At 43.0% G+C, this 18,889-nt stretch overlaps 1 protein-coding gene across 3 annotated transcripts in view; it reads right to left on the reverse strand.

The window, feature by feature from the left end:
• The window catches only part of LOC139747490 (uncharacterized), a 78,002-nt gene extending 60,022 nt beyond the window's left edge, over positions 1-17,980 (reverse strand). The window contains exons 1-2 of one of the 3 annotated variants that reach the window (XM_071659875.1): positions 17,097-17,980; positions 4,925-4,942 (exon numbers count right to left, since the gene is read on the reverse strand). In XM_071659875.1, the coding sequence (XP_071515976.1) occupies positions 4,925-4,942; positions 17,097-17,325 (247 nt within the window). In that variant the 5' untranslated portion in view covers positions 17,326-17,980. The remainder of the gene's footprint in view (positions 1-4,924; positions 4,943-17,096) is intronic. The other 2 variants (XM_071659876.1, XM_071659877.1) reach the window with 2 other exon arrangements.
• Positions 17,981-18,889: the final 909 nt, after the last annotated feature.

The following is an 18,889-nucleotide window of genomic DNA, read 5'->3' on the forward strand; positions in this document are numbered from 1 at the left end:
TGTCTTACGTGGTATGGTAGTCAGACGGTCCGTGAGAGAGAGAGAGAGAGAGAGAGAGAGAGAGAGAGAGAGAGAGAGAGAGAGAGAGAGAGAGAGAGAGTATTTATGATAAAAAAGAAAAAAAATTGCACCTACGTAGTTATAGCACTTTCCTCAATCACACAAAACCACTGACTGACGATGGTTTACTATCGTCACAAGTGCGGGTCAGCCTACCTGCCACACACACACACACACACACACACTTGCTGTCACCACGCAGTATACATCGATCTCTTCCTCATAAATGCACTAGATTCTATTATGAATTTTCATGAGGCTCATAAACTACTGTATTTCGAGTAGCATATCCTTCAACGGCTCTCAGCGAATCCATAAATCGATTTATATATATATATATATATATATATATATATATATATATATATATATATATATATATATATGTGTGTGTGTGTGTGTGTGTGTGTGTGTGTGTGTGTTTCTCTCTAGGCAATGAATGGTAATTTCCTGAATAAACTCAGTATTCTCTGGTGTGCGTCCTGGGTTTCGTGAGGGCTACCTGAAGCAGGGTGACGTGTGTGTTTCAACTACGACGTGAATCAGTTATTTAGAAAGTGGTCATGAAGTATGTAGCTTCCAGTTTTCTTTCGTGACGGTACGTACAAGGAATTCAACCCCTTGAGCCCGACGGTACGACCATTGAGCCCGACGGTACGACCCCTGGCTATGTAACCTGACCTTTATCAAAGGGTTAAGTTCAAGACCAGGCCTTCATATGCCCTAGGGTCGTACCGACGTGTTCAAGGGTCGTACCGACGTGCTTAAGGGTCGTACCGACGTGTTCAAGAGTCATACCGTCGTGCTCAAGGGTCGTACCGTCGTTTATGTAACCAATGATAAAAACTTGGCACACTTTATTTAAAAAACAGAACATATGCACTTTCGTTTGAACTTTTCTTTCCTTACCTTGAACTACACCTTATATTCTCCACCTCCAAGACAGAACTTAGGTTTTTTCCTGCTGTAATTCAAGTTTACGTCTATATACAAGCCACTGACTTTAAATTCACGGCTGCGTAAACCACAGAGTGGCATCGCCGTAATCTATACCCTTTTCGTGTAAATTAGCATTGGTATAGAAATAGCTATACTTCACGGTGGAGTTAGCGAGACTTTCTTGACTTAGACGTGTAATAGAAAGATTTACCAAGAGGGACATGAATAAGTCAGAGATGTAAGAAGCCTAGATGTAAACTTTTGGGACAGCTTTGACGACACGAGTTAATAATTCAGGCTACACGGGCATGGACGAGTGCCTTCAGGAGGGAGACATGAGGTTACAAGTGCCTCTCCTCGGGTTGATGGAAGTGTATACAAGAGGTAAGTGCATGAGTGAGTGTGTGTGAGGCTGTCAACTGCAGCCCGCACGTAAACTTGGGTTTAAATGGATTACGTATCTGGGAGGGTGTGTGTGTGTGTGTGTGTGTGTGTGTGTGTGTGTGTGTGTGTGTGTGTGTGTAGGAACATTGAAAGGGACTGAAATCCAACCCTTTTTCTACACACACACACACACACACACACACACACACACACACAACCCCTTCTACGTTCTCCATACACTTCCCTTCCATGTGTTTCTGTCCTTTACATTACCCCCTCCCTCAGAGCCTCCCCTCTCTCTTCACCATCTCCCTCACCATTACATTTTCTCCCCATCTCCCCCTCCCCCCATCCTTCATATTCTCCCCTTTTTCGTCCTTTACCCTTCCCATTAAGACACCTCCTTTCCTTACCGTCCCATTACCTTCCCACATTATTACCATCCAGTAAACTACCTACAAGGAAGGAGGGGAGTGTTGAGAGCCTAGCGTGGGCGTGCCGTGGGCGTGATGTTACACACGGCCAGTTACGGTTCCGGTGAAAAACTCTTAAACACTGATTCGTTCCCGTGAACTTTCCCCCTTCCCCCCATCCTCCCCTCCTCACAACGCGTTCACCTCGTTCAAATACATCCCACTTCGTTAGAGACCAGCGTCTCGAGGTCTAACGACATCTTACATTTGTGTGACGTCAGAGGAACAGAGAGCATGTGATTGGTTGGTTGATTCACAGCTCATGAGGGCGACGTCTTATGGGTCGATCCCACTGGGATCATAAGCCAATCAAAGACCTACCATTTATACACCTTGATGCCTAACTACACAACAAGTCTATCAGGTCCCAGATGGTCTTAACTGTTAATGTCAGCTTGTTTGCTAGTTACATTCTGTGATTTATTTATCAATGTCTTTAGGGTGAATGGGAAATATAAGAAGATTAATGTAATTAACTGAAAGTCATTATCCTTTTGTAACTGCCTGTCTGTACAGGTCGGGGGGGGGGGGGGAGTTGTACACTCGTGGGGCACCATCTATTGTGTATGTGTCTGTGTATGCGTACATCTATCTGACTTAGTATGTTTGCATGTAAGTATGTATGTATGTATGTATGTATGTATGTATGAAAATAGCTTCAGATGGCCACAGAAAGTCACAGAGAGCTATAGAAGCCACAGAGGGGGCCACACCTTGCCACAGAGGGGGCCACACCTTGCCACAGAGGGGGCCACACCTTGCCACAGAGGGGGCCACAGTCTGCCTCAGAGGGGGCTCACAACCTGCCACAGAGGACCAGGGCTGCATCGCCAGCGGTGTGAGGCCCGGAGCGTGATGGATGGTGATGGAAGTTGCAAATATTTATTAACCGGACACCATGAACACGGAGGGAGAGGGGAGTGGGGAGAGGGAGAGTGGGGAGAGGGGAGTGGGGTGGTGAGAGGGTCAGGCTTGTCGTTGTGAGGGGCTAAGGGAGATGGAAGAGAGGAAGTGGTAGCGACGATAGGGCTCGAAAAGGAAAAGGTGGGAAGGGAATAAGAGAAATAAGGAATAGATAGGAAGAAATGACAGACGATGATGATGAGAGAGAGAGAGAGAGAGAGAGAGAGAGAGAGAGAGAGAGAGAGAGAGAGAGAGAGAGAGAGAAGGGAAAGGTAGGAAGGAAAGGAAAAAGTGGGTGGAGTAGAACAGTGTAAATAAGGAGGAGAAACAGAAGGGAATTGTGACAGAAAGGAAGACAGGCGATAAGAAAGGAGGAGCAGGAGGAAAAGGCAAAGCAATAGGACAAGTCTGGTTGAGAAGGAAGAATATCAGCTTCCACGTTTTTCCCCTGAAGATAGTGTTGAGCGGGCTCTCCTGGCGCTTCTTGGATGGGGAGGAAACGAGGCTTGGCATGGATGTTAGGGCAAAGAGGGAGCTTGTTGTGATTCCTGGGGAGAAAGAGTTTCTGCCATAGTGGCTGGGGAGAAAAAAAGGGTTTAGGTCTTGGTATGATTGTTGGAGCTTGTCGTGTTTGCTGGGGAGAACAGGTGTCTGGCATAGTGCCTGGGGAGGTAGGGGGCTTGGCATGGGTGCCTGGGAGATAAAGAAAGTGGGGTGTAGTCATCATAGAGGAAAAGGATTTATTTGACACGACCGTTAGTAAAGAAAAAAAAAGGGGGGGAGGGAAGGGGGGGCTGATATGATGCCTAGGAAGAAAGAAAAGGATTTTATTATAACGGTAGAAAAGGGGTTTTTGAAAGGAGTACATTTTTCATAGAGGCGGGGTGGGGAGGGAATGTTTTCAACAGCTGCTGGGTAGAAAAGGAATATCGAACACATAAAAAAGGGACAAATTACAGTTCGAAGAGAGAAATATGACATGATTTTCAGGTGGGGGAAAAAAAGGAGAATGAACGGCAACACTTCCAGTAGAAAAGAATTTAGAGAAATCTAACATTAGGAAAATCTGAAATGAAAATAAGGCAATGTGTCTGGAAGTAGCGGGGAAACAGCGTTTTATTGTGGACATACACTGGCCTATTTGTGCTACATGCCCTGTAGCCTGACAATGATAGCTATTGTGGGTGTGATGATAGTAATTCATGGTGATACTCACGGTGCTCTGGCGGGAAAGATTTATGATGACAGCAATGGCAGTATGGTGGTTCTCGTAACGGTAGAACATGGTTTGTGGTTGTGGTGGTGGTTGTGGTTATGGTGGATGGAAGAGGTGTGAGGGAGCGTTGGGTAACGTCATGGATCAGGGGCGTAATGGAGGTCCTTATGGTGGGAAATCATGGTTCTTCGTAAAGCTGGTGTATGTGAGAAGGGTTATTATATGATGGCAGACACGGAGTAATGGCTTATGGCTTGTGATGGTTGTGGTTGTGAATCGTTGCAGCTACTGTCATGGTATAGAGAGAGAGAGAGAGAGAGAGAGAGAGAGAGAGAGAGAGAGAGAGAGAGAGAGAGGGAGGAGGGGGAGGGAAAGAGATGAGAATGTGTTTGTGTGTTTATGTATCTATATATCCACATTCATTACACACAGGTAAATGCCATATTCCTGACAAGCATGTCATATACATACAATAGTGAAGATCATAACCACACGTTGCACATTATTCAAATCAATAACAACACAGAGATTGTAAGTGAAAAAAATCATATATATATATATATATATATATATATATATATATATATATATATATATATATATATATATATATATATATATATATATTCCAAAGCTTTGTGAGTGGCAAGCCAGATTTAACAGTAAAGCAATAATAAACATTATTGAAATCCCCAGCAACAGAGCATACAGCATACAGCATACAGCATACAGCAGCAGTGTGAATACAGTCTAGCTTCATTAAGTTTACATTTTATGTAAAGTGAGAGAATTTACACACGTATGACAGCAAAGCAGACTACAGAATTATATACAGTCTCTATGTTTTACGAAAGTGATAAGAAGATTAAGCTGAAGTGTGACAGAAGATATGCGCAGGCACAGAAAGCTGTTAGAATGCTCGCTAAAAACAAATAAATGATTTACTTACAATGTTTGTACCATGCATCTGCAAGAAGTAAATACATAATAAATACAGGATCAGATATTGAGAATACATCCTATTGTATATTTTTGTAGAATACAATCCCTACATTGCATGGCTGAATCTATGATCAACACACCTCATGTATCTGATAAATTTTCTTTGTCTTGTTACAATATACAAAGTGAGGGACATTTCTCTGCCTTTAGTTTAGATTATCAGAAACATGCAAATAATGTCTACAGTAATATTGCCCTTGAGAATTTAAACGTTCTTTAAATGAATTTGTGTAAAAGAAAAAATATATTCAATTTCGCCACTTTTAATATATATGTATCAAATTCAAATTTCCATTTCTATTGTGTATAAAATGGCAATAAGTAAGTCTATATGAAAGCCTATTTTTTTTTTTTTTTTGGACTTTAAGAATAAAAATTCTATATTAATGAAAAATATGATATCAATCAAAAGTCCAAACATTGACTCATTTATGAACACCAAACCGTAATGGTCTAGTGATGTATCAGAGAAAATAAAATTACTTTCTTCATCTCGTCTAATGTTCATTATCATTTACCTAACATAAAAGAAACTAAAATTTTTTAATATACCTTTAAACCTACCGAGAAAGACATGGAAATATAAACAATGATATAAAACGTAATTCATATTAACCTGTTTGTAAATACATCTAAAATTCAAATTATTATCTACAGCATAACTTAAGAAATACAGATATTAAAGATCAGTGATTAAAGATGGTAAAATTATTATCATAAACAATAGCATTGATGGTAATGATAATAATAATGATAGTACTAATAATGATATCATTATAGATGATAATGATGACAATGATGATAACTATAATACTAATGATGATAGTAATAAGAATGACAAAGATGATGATAATATTAATGATAATACTGATGATAACGATAGTTATGATAACAATAATAATATCATTGATAATGATAATAATAATAATAATAATAATAATAATAATAATAATAATAATAATAATGATAATAATGAAAATAATAATAATAATTATAGTATTAATAATAATAATGATGATAATGATTATAATGATAATAATGATAATAGTGATAATAATGATAATAATAATAATGATAATGATAATGATAATGATAATAATAACAATAGTAATAATAATAATACTAATAATAATAATAATAATAATAATAATAATAATAATAATGATAATAATGATAATGATAATAATAATGATAATAATGATAATAATACTAATAGTGATAATAATAAAGATAAATACTAGCACTATATACCGCAAGAACGTAAAGATAACGCAAGTTACAAAGGATATGAAGAATTAAAGGCAATAAAGATAACTAGGAAGAGAAAACAAGTAATTAAGATTTTATTGCATCGTCTGCAGGAGTAATAAATCGTGACAGTAAAGACTGAAATCTTTAATACACTCTCGGGGGAACGACCTTTCCTCTAGTACAATGATCATAACGAGGGTAATGTCTCTTCTGTCATGATCATGTACCAGAACCTCACGAAGGACCATGGTCCACAGATTTCCATTTTCTCATCCATGAGCGACCTAACCTCACCGTTGTGCCTGTCGCTACTGTTGTTTCCACACGTCCGCACCTCATCTACTACGCGGCCTGCGCACCAGCCATATATTTAAGCGGTGCTTCGCTCGTTTCTTTTCGCTCATCTTCCATACTTCTTGTTTTACTGGAAAGTCTTTAGTCAATTTCTTTTTAGTTTCACCTAACATCTCTGCATTCATATGTCCTTGACCAGCATCCCATTCACCATCATCACATTTTTCATGTAGTCATTATCTCTTTACTTTAAACCACCACACAAACTTTCACACACTCTATCACCGATGGAAATGGTCAAACATCGCATCTGCCTCCCCTCTCAGCGCGTTCAACATCCAGCAAACTCATCCACGCACCTGACAAGTTAAAGCTCATAGTCCGGTACTGCCAGTTGACCCCCACCAACCCCATTCACCAACATCTACTTCCATATCCACGCTTCTTATTCTTTTATAGAGGAAGTATTACCGATTATCAAGTCCCTTTCATCACACAGTTCGCTAAGCTGTTCCTCGTTGTTCAATTACACCGGAAACCCCGCGTCAGCTGTCATACCATTAAATGCCACATCTTCCACTCCTGCATTTACATACTATGAGATTCGACCCCTTCTGTGGAAAATACCAAAGCACTCACTCATTTCGTCTCAAAACGTACTCCTCTCGTCGTCTCTCCTTTCGCTACCTGGTGCATAAATATTAAAAATCATTCGCCATTTCTTAATCTACATTTTACCCCATCAGTCTTGTGGTCAACTCTTTACGCTTTTTACCAACACAGACCCGCAGCTCCTTCCTAGTCACAATTATCACACTTTTCACTCTTGTCTTCTTAACAACCCCGTCAACTCCTGCAATCATTTAATCTTCCTATCCCTTAAACTTTGTGTCACTCATAGTCACAACACCCAGGTTCCTCACGTCAAACATACTACCAGTCTCTCTCCCGTCACATCATCCAATTTTTACATCCACGTACAGTTTGGACGCCCAAGCCTGAGACATCGAGGAGAAACCATCGTTGGCCTCCTGTCTCTACTGTTTCTGGTTTTTAGGAAATGATAATAAAGGACGGAAGGTTTTCCAGACCCAGAGACAGGGAGAAATAGATCGACAGATAGACAGGTATATAGGGATACAAAGGCACTGAAATTCGTACCAATCTCGTATGGTTCGCGATAACGTAATCAAGTTTCCTTGAACATCCCCGGCACTACGCTCGCAGAAGTGGAAACACCGTACGTGAAAAGATAATGTGTCTATCTATATACATATCTATCAAATTCTTTTCACTAATTTAGAAAATACTTGATGGATCACCGAGTCGTCGTATCGAATTATAGACAATTTCGTTTCTTTTTTTTTTTTAATTCCCGATGAAGGCATGAGACTAAGCTGGGCAAATAAAGTCCCAATGATCCCATGAGTTAATGTGAGCAGTCGTCCGGTAACACCGCAGTGCGCTGGTTGTGAGCTGAACGCTGGAGGAAGTTGTTTATTATTCATGGCTTCGCGGCCAGTGTATAAAACCTACATTCACGAATGGCACCGTGATTTTTTTTATCGAAAAATTTTTCAGCCCGATTAAAGAGCGTTTCCACAGAGGTGTGAATTTTGGGTTTGACTCCGTCAGTGTTCCTACAGGAAACTGTCGACTGTTTTAAGCGCAGCTGATGACGGAAAGTCTGACCTTGTGTGAGCATTTGCATATGTATATATTTATATGATTTAACAAGTCCACAAATGTACATCAGCACATCAGCTATCGACCTGTAGCTTGATCGCCCCAATTAGATAATGTAAAATGATTACTAATCATTGATTGAACATCATCATCAACTTCATCAGCTGTGTCGACCCACATCATATTTCAACTCGTACAATCATTAATGAAGACTGAATGTCGTCTAGTGTAAGACGACGAACCAATAGGCGAATCACCAAGGAGATAATGGGTCGTTTACTTACTAATTATATCAACTAGAATTAAAGCCATACGAAAAATCAGTGATAAATGACCTTAATGATTGATATGAACGAAGAGTCAAACTCCCAAAATAGCTCAATTATGATGTTCACGTTCGCTGGACGCGAAGTCAAGCGCCCTGATTGAAACCGTGGCCAGCATGTAGATATTGCTATTCCCTGTGTTCTTTAATGGTCTCTAGATCAACACTCATAGGCTTGAATAATCCTTCATGTAATTAAAGATTAACAGTTTGGAAATATTTCTTCATGTGCCGAGAGTATATGTATGTATATATGTGGGAGACATTGTGATCAATTACGGCGCGCGGTGACGGACGGGCGATCAAATAGTGTGGCGGGCCAAGCAAGTCGGCTCAGTTGACCGGAGCATCAGACGAGGTGTTGTGTGTCGCTGAACAAGTGATGGTGTGTCTTAGGAACAGAACACGACGGTACGACACCCGTCGACAATGGTACGACGCTCGAACACAACGATATGGTACGATCTTTGAACACGACGGTACCATCCTTGAGCACGACGGTACGACCCCCGAGCATGATGGTATAACCCTTGAGCACGAACGATGTGGCCTTGAAGCACGACGGTACGAGTCTCGAGGACGGCGCCACGACCCTCGAGCACGACAGGACGACCCTTCAGAACGACTTTACAACCTGTGTACGTGATGGTAAAGTCTTAATATAACACATAGTGAGAGACCACTTTGGAAGGGGTGGGTTGGTGGTCGGGTGACAGCAAGTCCTGTGTAGGAGAGGAACAGGGTCAGGACAAGAGCTAAACAGGATCCAAAGAGAGAGGGAAAAGGGAGGACAAGCGACACCAGTACAGGAAGGGACCCACCCGGGAGCCGCTTGCATCAGCGACGGACCGTCTCGCAAACGACCCCATCTTGAAGTGAGTCATTTGTGGACTCTGGAACGTGACCATTCCACGCTCTAACTTTTTAGTTCTTATTCAGGTACATAACACATCCCGTCTTCTTTATCATGTCTTATTATCGGGAAGAGAAAATGTGCTGATGATGCGAATTCCATCGCCTTCACTTCTAGTTTTCCCCTTCAGGAGAAAATGTTCCAGTCAACTTTATTCTTGGACGTGTTCCAGCACTGTCGTGTTCCCCAACCGTACCATAAAAAGCCTGCTGATAGTAGTATATGTAATATTTCTACATATCTCTCAAAGAAAACTTCAGTCATTCTAAATCATGTGATTTTGCATATTGCACAGACATTTACGACTGTATCTTGCAGCTGTGGCCTTACCAGCGTTAGTATGTATTTCATTCCCATGGTATTTGCTTCTTGCTTGCTTACAATGTCTTTCTTTTTCAAGGATCGTCGTAAATTCCTTAACGTCTAATTTTAGGAATTTTCCTAAATTCCTTAAAGTCTTACTTTAAAGATGGTCCTAAATTCTTACGCTAATGGATTACGAGTGAAGGAATTCGGACATTGGTGGCAGCGGTGGATTCGAACCCACGATTCCAATAAAAGATCACCACATCTGAGGAGGAGCTGATTGCTGACACCATGGAGGAGAAACTGATGGCTGACACCATGGAGGAGGAGCTGATGGCTGACACCATGGAGGAGGAGCTGATGGCTGACACCATGGAGGAGGAGCTGATGGCTGACAATTTTGAGAAGGAGGAAAAGCAACTGGCTGAAACTATAGAGGACGAGGAGATCCCGGCCCTAGCTGACACTGTGAAGGAGGTGATTCTGGCTGACACCGTGGAGAGGGAGACGCTATTGGCTGACATCGAAAAGAAGAAAACAAAAGAAAGTGAACAAACGTAAAGAAGAGGTTCACCAATAACAAGATATGAAGACAGTGGAGTGTAGAGTTCTTGTCCAGGGTCTGTAAGATATCGTGAAGTGTGTGTGTGTGTGTGTGTGTGTGTGTGTGTCTGTGTGTGTGTGTGTGTGTGTGTGTGTGTGTGTGTGTGTGTATACGTGAATGGAGTGCTTATAGGTCGAACAAGAAGCTGAGTTCTGATGAAATACAGCATACATTGTGTAATTGTATGTTGAATGTTGTATGTAGCTTGTGTTGATGTATACGTATTTTGAGTACATGTTGTAAGTTCGTGTTTAAGAGACGTGTATTGGGATTCATGTATGCTGGGTTGTGTGTTGTTATGTTAATGTTAATTTCTTCTAGCAGTTGGGGAGTTCAAGCTGATTTATTTCTATTTTCATATTTTTTCTAACTTCTGTCTTGTACTTTAATCGTGAATGGTGTATGCAATATGTATAGTAGCCAGAATTATCAGTATCGGGAAGTATATATATATATCAACTCAAAACCAAAGGAAGTTTAAACCCTGTTACGAAACTATTAACCCTTACGATGGTTTGACCTTTAGGGAATATTGGCCTGACCTTACATGACCCCTTCCTTAAGGGCTAGGCCGAAGCCGTGACATTGGTAATCCAAGGTTGTGAACTTTGTGCTCAAGGACTGTGAGATCATTCTCAAGTGCCTCTCTGTCGTGCTCAAGGGTCGTACCGTCGTGCTCAAGGGTCGTACCGTCGTGCTCAAGGACCGTACCGTCGTGCTCAAGGAATTCAAGGTTACATGTTTGATAGACTTCAGTGTAAACAGGCAAAGTACTTCAGCACCTGATTAATAAATCATAATGATAATGTCACAAACAAAACCATCTTAGGTCAAACTGTTGAGGCATATCTTACATACATGAAAACCAAGTCATGTCAAACTTACAAACTCATATAACTAGGTTTAGGCAAATCTCTAAACAAACCAGCTTATGGCTGGCCATTAAGGCAGCTTAAAGCCAAATTACTAACCAAATTCATTTCAGAACACCAAATCAGGTCAGGTCAGTTGAGAGAGCGACTGGGGTTCAAACTATTCCTCAACCTCAAATGAGGTCAGACGATTATCAAACCAACTTACACTAAGCTATTAAACCTCCTGAGGACACTCCCACAGGGCCAGCTGGGGGTCACATAAACTAGTTTAAAACCAGACCAAATCTTGAGTATTAGAAAACGTAGCTTAGTGGCCCTGCCGGACGCCCTTGCTGTGGACACAGGCCATCAATTTTTGGCGAGGGAAATGGGGGGTAGGTAGGTAGGTTGGGGGGCCTCGCCACCTCCCCCCCCCCCCCCTATGAATCATCAGAAGTCTCCTCCAATTGGCGGACGAATTATGAAAGGTCTCCTCCAATTGGCGGACATAAGTTAGGACAAACTGGACTATTGATTGGCTAAGCTAAGTCCACATGCATTAAATGGAAATGGCGCAGCGGTGCTAAATTAATGGACTCATTCTCGAGAACAATGCTTCGACGTCAGAGTAAAATACACAAGGGATGAAATATGTAAGTTGATGTAGAAGGAAAATGCATGACGTGTTGACAGAGGTGTGTGTGTGTGTGTGTGTGTGTGTGTGTGTACCCGGATGTGTAAGGTACTTTCTAGTATGGATAAGGACCATATACTGACCCACCAACTGACAGGAAATTCCCTAAATAACTGATTTAAACTGACGGGTGATCAAGACATAACGCTCTGGTTGTTGGATTAGTTGAAACTCATCCACACTCGGTTGACAGCCGTACAAGAATAAAACTTTCCTTTAACAATCTTTTAAAAAGCCTTTATCCATTACAAAGAACTTAATAGTGATAATTTATCCATATAACTAGTTAACTGCGATATGAATTATAATGAGAAATTTACTAATTTTGATTCAGTTAACCGAAATGGAACATGCTTTCCGGATAACTGAGTCTGCTTTCGGAATAATGAGGTTTGTTTTCCGGATAAGAGAGACAGTCTTGTGTTCTGGTGAATCTCATATTGATTGCAGCCTTTAACTGATAACGATAACGATAATCAAAGATGGTCGAAGATTATCTTCTTTCCATACCCATGGAATATGGAATTAAGATGCACGCGAGTGAGTTCACACGCGAGCTCGCACACACACGCGCGTGAGCGAGGGGATATACGCGAGGAAGTAGAGATAAGATATACGCAAATTAAGAGATGCAAGCATGTAAACAAGGACACATAGTGAGGGATACGTCACGAATATTAAGACGCACTCAGACAAGGAGACACACGCGCGAGAACATGCAAACAAATAAACAACAAAACATCTTTGCATATAAACAGGAAGCGGAAACACACACACACACACACACACACACACACACACACACACACACACACACACACACACACACACACACACACACACATAAAAAAGTCATACAATTACATACACGATGTATTTAGAACTGTGAAAATATAATCTTAACTTATATTTGTATAAGATAACATATCACTCGCTATCTTATCATTTTGCATTCATCATGCGATAAATTAGATTCTTAACAAGAATAAGCAGTTTATAAGTGTGCCTGTATTGCACCATCCTATGCTCCGTTTAACAATATAATTACGTTAATTGTTAGCATTGTTAAGTTTCTCTCCTTACGCCAAGTGTGAAGGGGCGTTGACCTGTCTATCTATCTATTTATCTAATCTATCTGTCCATCTGTCTCTTTTGTGACCACTGTTCATACAAAAGGTAAGGATATGCAAATGTGTTTTCTCTCATCCTTAAATGCCTCATCTTTTCTGGTAACGTAAATCTACATTGTTCTGTGTTTCGTATATCATTAATTTCCTTCTCACTATTCATATCTACGAAAAATTATCCTTCCATTTAATGTATATTTTCAAGGATTGAAACAGACGTTTATTTTCTGCTTTCTAGCTTAGAAAACAGATTTCAACAGATATACACGTAAATTATATTTTCAAATATAGAAATAACTATAAAGTTTCTTGTAGAGAAACATAAAATTTTCTTCAAAATAGAATTACGTTAGCGAGGACTGACCTTAAAGAATATTGTAATATCTCTTCATGATATACAGTGAGAACATTCTCAGGGTCTGCCTTCAAGCAATCTATGCTGATACAAGTTTTCTAAAACACAGGAATAATTTCAGTGAATTCTGTGTCAAATTTGCGAGGGAGAAAGTTATCCACAACGTGGCTGTACCATCGTGAGCAGATGGAGAAGAGTGAATTGTGTGCCCCCAAAGGAGCACACCTTACTCTGCTACCGAGTGTAGCGCAGCCTGAAAGCCGAAGGAGATTCATAAACAGGTCCGCGAGGTTGAATAACTAAGTAATTAGTGAGGTTTAAGTGAGTAATGGGGTTTAAGTATGTGTTTTGGTTTACGTGTGTAGTGGGGTTTAAGAGTGTGGTGGGGTTTACGTGTGTAGTGGGGTTTAAGTGTGTGGTGGGGTTTAAGTGTGTGGGGATGTTTAAGTGCGTTCGTTATGTACAGAATGAGAGACATAAGTGAATGTTCGGTAAACGGTAAGTGCGTTATCGTAACTATGTTGCAAGTGTTGACTGTGTTGCTTAGTTCGTGATGAGGCTGAGGTGTGTGTGTGTGTGTGTGTGTGTGTGTGTGTGTGTGTGTACTACATATTTTCGCACCAGCCCAAGCCAGGTATGTACCTGTCTATATTAACCAGCTCTGTGAGGACGAAGAACACCTGGGTTGGATGTGAGCCAACAGCCGCTGTACCCATCATTCGAACCCATTTGGGCACGTGATGACTCATGGTGAGAGAGAGAGAGAGAGAGAGAGAGAGAGAGAGAGAGAGAGAGAGAGAGAGAGAGAGAGAGAGAGAGAGAGAGAGAGAGAGGTCCCAATAGCAATCATCCATCATAAAATTCCAAGATGATTTCGGAAATTTTAACATGTAATTCACACTTCCTGTCTAAGATACCTTGTACACACACATACGTACACACACACACACACACACACACACACACACACACACACACACATGTGTTATCTTGGTTGATAGCGTCAGATAGCCGGGCAGCGGTGGTGGAGTCGTGGGTCGACCCGTGGACCATGATTATGCTCGGGGAAGAAGGGAGGGCGGCTCGCTCCTGATGGTGAGGAACCCACGCTAGAACTACTGCTGGGGAGAGAGGTGGTTACTGCCGGCTCTCTCTCTCTCTCTCTCTCTCTCTCTCTCTCTCTCTCTCTCTCTCTCTCTCTCTTAGGGTTAGAGAGAGAGAGTAGCTATATGAATTTTCCTCATATATATATATATATATATATATATATATATATTATCCCTGGGGATAGGGGATTAAGAATACTTCCCACGTATTCCCTGCGTGTCGTAGAAGGCGACTAAAAGGGGAGGGAGCGGGGGGCTGGAAATCCTCCCCTCTCGTTTTTTTTTAATTTTCCAAAAGAAGGAACAGAGGGGGCCAGGTGAGGATATTCCGAAAAAGGCCCAGTCCTCTGTTCTTAACGCTACCTCGCTAATGCGGGAAATGGCGAATAGTTTGAAAAAAAAAAAAAAAAAAAAAAAAAAAATATATATATATATATATATATATATATATATATATATATATATATATATATATATATATATTTACAATGGAGTTGGGATATCATTTATATTATTATTTGTTCTTGTTTCTTCGTGGCCAAATTATTTTCTTAATTTAGATAAGGGTCAATTAGGCTCCCATTTCCTATCTAACCTATCCTTATGTGTTTCTTATCCTTGGTTACATATACTGAACTGGGACAATTGTATAGTAACTCGTCCATTCATTCACTTTATATATATATATATATATATATATATATATATATATATATATATATATATATATATATATATATAAGGCATCCAATTCAGATATCATTTCAGTTTCAGGAAGAGTCATGAAGTGCATGGTTTCTACTCAAAAGACAGTTTGGTTTCTTGTCATCAAGTGATCTGGTTTCTATTTACAGACCAACTTGGTTTCCATGAACACATTACACGTGTCTTTGGTTGGGTGTTTGAAGTTACATTTGATATCCACAACAATTTCTTATCCCATTTATCTTAGCAATATTTTGACTGATAAAAAGAAATTGAACACTAGTAACAATATAGCAAGAGAGGGATTTAACATAGCCATCTGTCATGTTGTTGTTTGACGTATTTTCAACACAGTCAATTGCCCGAGAAATGAAACCTCATTGGCTAGCCTGCCTTAGTCTTGGATTAATTCGTATGGCTATTAATAAGACAACAGGCAGTTGGCCTTGTTACCAGGCAATTACGTCTTCTATATCACATGTTTACTCAATGAATAAATCTATGCCACACGTCCCGCCTCGCTCTGGTGTGGCATAGCGTATGGTGGGGATTGTAAGGGAAACTGGTAGATATATTAGGACCAATACATCATCTCCGGTCGTAAACAAGGCAAACTGCCAATTAGATTGTAACGGTCGCAGGCTTTTATAGACGACACTGGTGCGGTAGCTCACTGATTGTAGCTATGTACTGAAAAGAATACAGTGGATCTTCGTGCTAAATGCCCGGTCTACACAAGTTTAAAGAATGATATCATATCAAAAAGATGTTAAAGAAAATTATTTTAAAAGTCGTTTATGACGGTTGGTCACATTTTTCCTTCTTTTTGGACTGATTTTAGAAGGTTTTGGTCTCAGGAAAAGACTATCAAAATAAGGAAAATGTGTTCCTTTTATGTGTGTGTGTGTGTGTGTGTGTGTGTGGGAAACTGATAATTTCATGGACAGACGAGATGGGATTGGAATTCAAGATACAGAGAACTAATGTGAAAGATAAGTTTTGGGAATCTGTCTTGGGATATTGAGGTTCACGTCTTCTTTAACCACACTAACAACTTGTCAGTAATCACCCACATAGTTTTGATAGACACACCTCCCACCCCCACATCACTACCCACCCCCACCACTGTGGAGTTGATGTGCCTCTTTTCTCCCTCCCACCCCCCCCCCCACTACCTCCTTCCTCCCACTGGACAACACCCCCTTCCCCTTCTCCTTCTCCCCCCCCCCCTCCCACGTGAGGTGGGGGACAGACGACCGTCACCAGCAGGAGGAGGTGGGGGGGTGAGGGGGAGGTGGGTGTCCCACGTGTTGACCCCCCCCCCCCCCCCCCCCCCACCTTCCCTTTATCAGTCCACCGTGCATGACCAGCAGCGGCCGGGGAGATAAGATAAACATGCACGCTTTAGCTGCCTGATTGACCGTAATCCCTCCACTCTCTCTCTCTCTCTCTCTCTCTCTCTCTCTCTCTCTCTCTCTCTCTCTCTCTCTCTCAGCGTCCCCAGGACACCCCCACTTGGCGCCCCAGCCGCTCACCGGAAGGAAGCCGTTGCGGTTCGCAGCGCCGCTCGCGGGTGACGCTATCAAGCGGCGGCGGAGACGACGGCGGCGGCGGCGGCGGCGGCTGCGGTGGTGGTGGTCTGGGCCGCCGCGGCTGAGAGCCGCCGTAGGGCGCCGCCCTCCGTCCCACTTGGTTCTTTTCCTCGAGACGACAACACGACACACGATCCGTGGCATCTGTTGGCCTAGTTTGAACCTCCTCCGTCTCTACCACGACAACCCCACACACACCCAACCCTCCCCACAATGAAGGGCCCCTGACCTGACCTGAGATGACCTGCGGTGACCTACCTACTACAGAAGATAACAAAGGTTAAAGAACTAGGCTACACCTCCTCACCTGCTGTGTTATACCCTAGCGAGAGTGTGAGGGTGGCAGGTGGTGGCTGCACCCTGGGGTACGTACCGTCTCTGGGCGGCGAAGGGCACTGCACGGGGGCGTACGGCCCCATGTGGTACCCATACGACCCCTGGTGGTACATGGGCGGGAAGCCATATCCTGGGGCGTTGTACTGGCCGGTCTGCTGGTACCCGAGGGGCTGGGCGTAGGGCGGCGTGGTCATCGTCATGATCTGCACGACGCCCACTTGATGGAGGATCCGGGCGGAGGGTGGGCGGTGGGCGGGGGGCACTCAGGGAGCCCTTACCCCGCCATCAGGCACGCCGGCTGGGGGGGAGGGAGGGGCCGGGCGGGGGTGGGATGGTTGTTGGTGTCCTCAACGTCCTCCCGAAGGGCCACGACCTCAGGACTCTCCTGACGGAGGCGTCGCGGGTGGATCTCTCTGTCTCTCTCTCTCTCTCCCTCAGCGTCCGTCACACACAAACACTCGCGCGTCACGCCCGCTAACCCACCATAGCTGCTCCGGTGAGCGGCAATAAGGCGGGGGTCAGGTCGCTGGGGGCAGCCGTCAAGCGACGGGCACCGGAGCAGAGGCCATGTGGCCGCGCGGGTGGCGGGGTACAGACGCGGCGGCGGGCGGGGGAGGAGGGGGGGGGCGTGGCGTGGCCCGGGGTCGACGTGCCCTGGGGCTGCGGCCTCCCTAGTGTCCGACGAGCGGTTGGCCCTCGCTGCGGGTTCGGATCCCAGGCTGTCCCCCGTCACTGCTCGGCCTCACACCCGACACACAGCTGCAGGCGCTAGTTTATGTCGCCCGTTACGTTTGTTACATACACGCGCGTGTAACACTCACGCCAAAGTCCAACAGACTGACATGTAATTCCTGACAAGGCTTAATACTTCCTTTACAACAGGTACACACACACACTAGACAGCAAGAGGCCCCGCCTACGTGATAACGAGGGCCAATCGTGGCTGATGCTCCGCCCAGAGGGAACCAGAATCGCCCTCAGATTGGCCGTATTTAGCCCTGCCCCGCCTCTTTGTGTACTACTCTCGTCAATCAACTTTATGACTAGTTCAGACTCCGCCCCTGTAGTCAGCCTTTGTTGCATCAACGTGGCGAGTTCACGGCAGATCTTCATTATATTCCCCATCCATCTTCAACAGCAAACATGCTCTACGTAAAGCAGTGGAGTAAGGGAATTTTTCCCACTGCCTCTATGGCACGAGTAGTAACACCACACCCGCCGATAGGTGGAAAACCCTCTGGACACTCTCTTCTAGCGGGACCTGGCAACTTAGGCCTCGGGTGGGCGTGGCTCTCCTCGTGTAAGCTTTTGACTCTCAATGTATTGGCGTCGTCTTTGCTCTTTTCATCAAAACGTAATACAGAAGCGGTTCCCTGCAAGCCTGGCCATTTAAGGGGCCTCTCCCGCCCAACGCGGCCGCCCGAGATGGGTACCTGCCTTTATACGTAACGCTGGGCTTTGAATATGTAATGAACGGTATCATCTGGAAGCCTCCTAACTCAGTTTTCATAAGCCACCATACGCTTATCTCCACGTGCATTATACATTCTTTTATTCTTATTTCTTTCCTCACTCTTATTTCTTGTCTTATTTCCCCCTATTGCTGTGGTTGATGGCGTCTTCTAAGTCATTTCTCCACATCTATCGCTTATGGGGCGATGTAGGGAGCGATATCACAAGAAATAAGAGCGATAGTTACACCGATCTGGACCAGCGAAGCCAAAACCCAATTTTCTTTGATCAAAATAGGAATTTTTTTTTTTT

This window comes from Panulirus ornatus, chromosome 68, assembly GCF_036320965.1.
Source record: "Panulirus ornatus isolate Po-2019 chromosome 68, ASM3632096v1, whole genome shotgun sequence".
NCBI classification, from domain to species: Eukaryota; Metazoa; Arthropoda; class Malacostraca; order Decapoda; family Palinuridae; genus Panulirus; species Panulirus ornatus.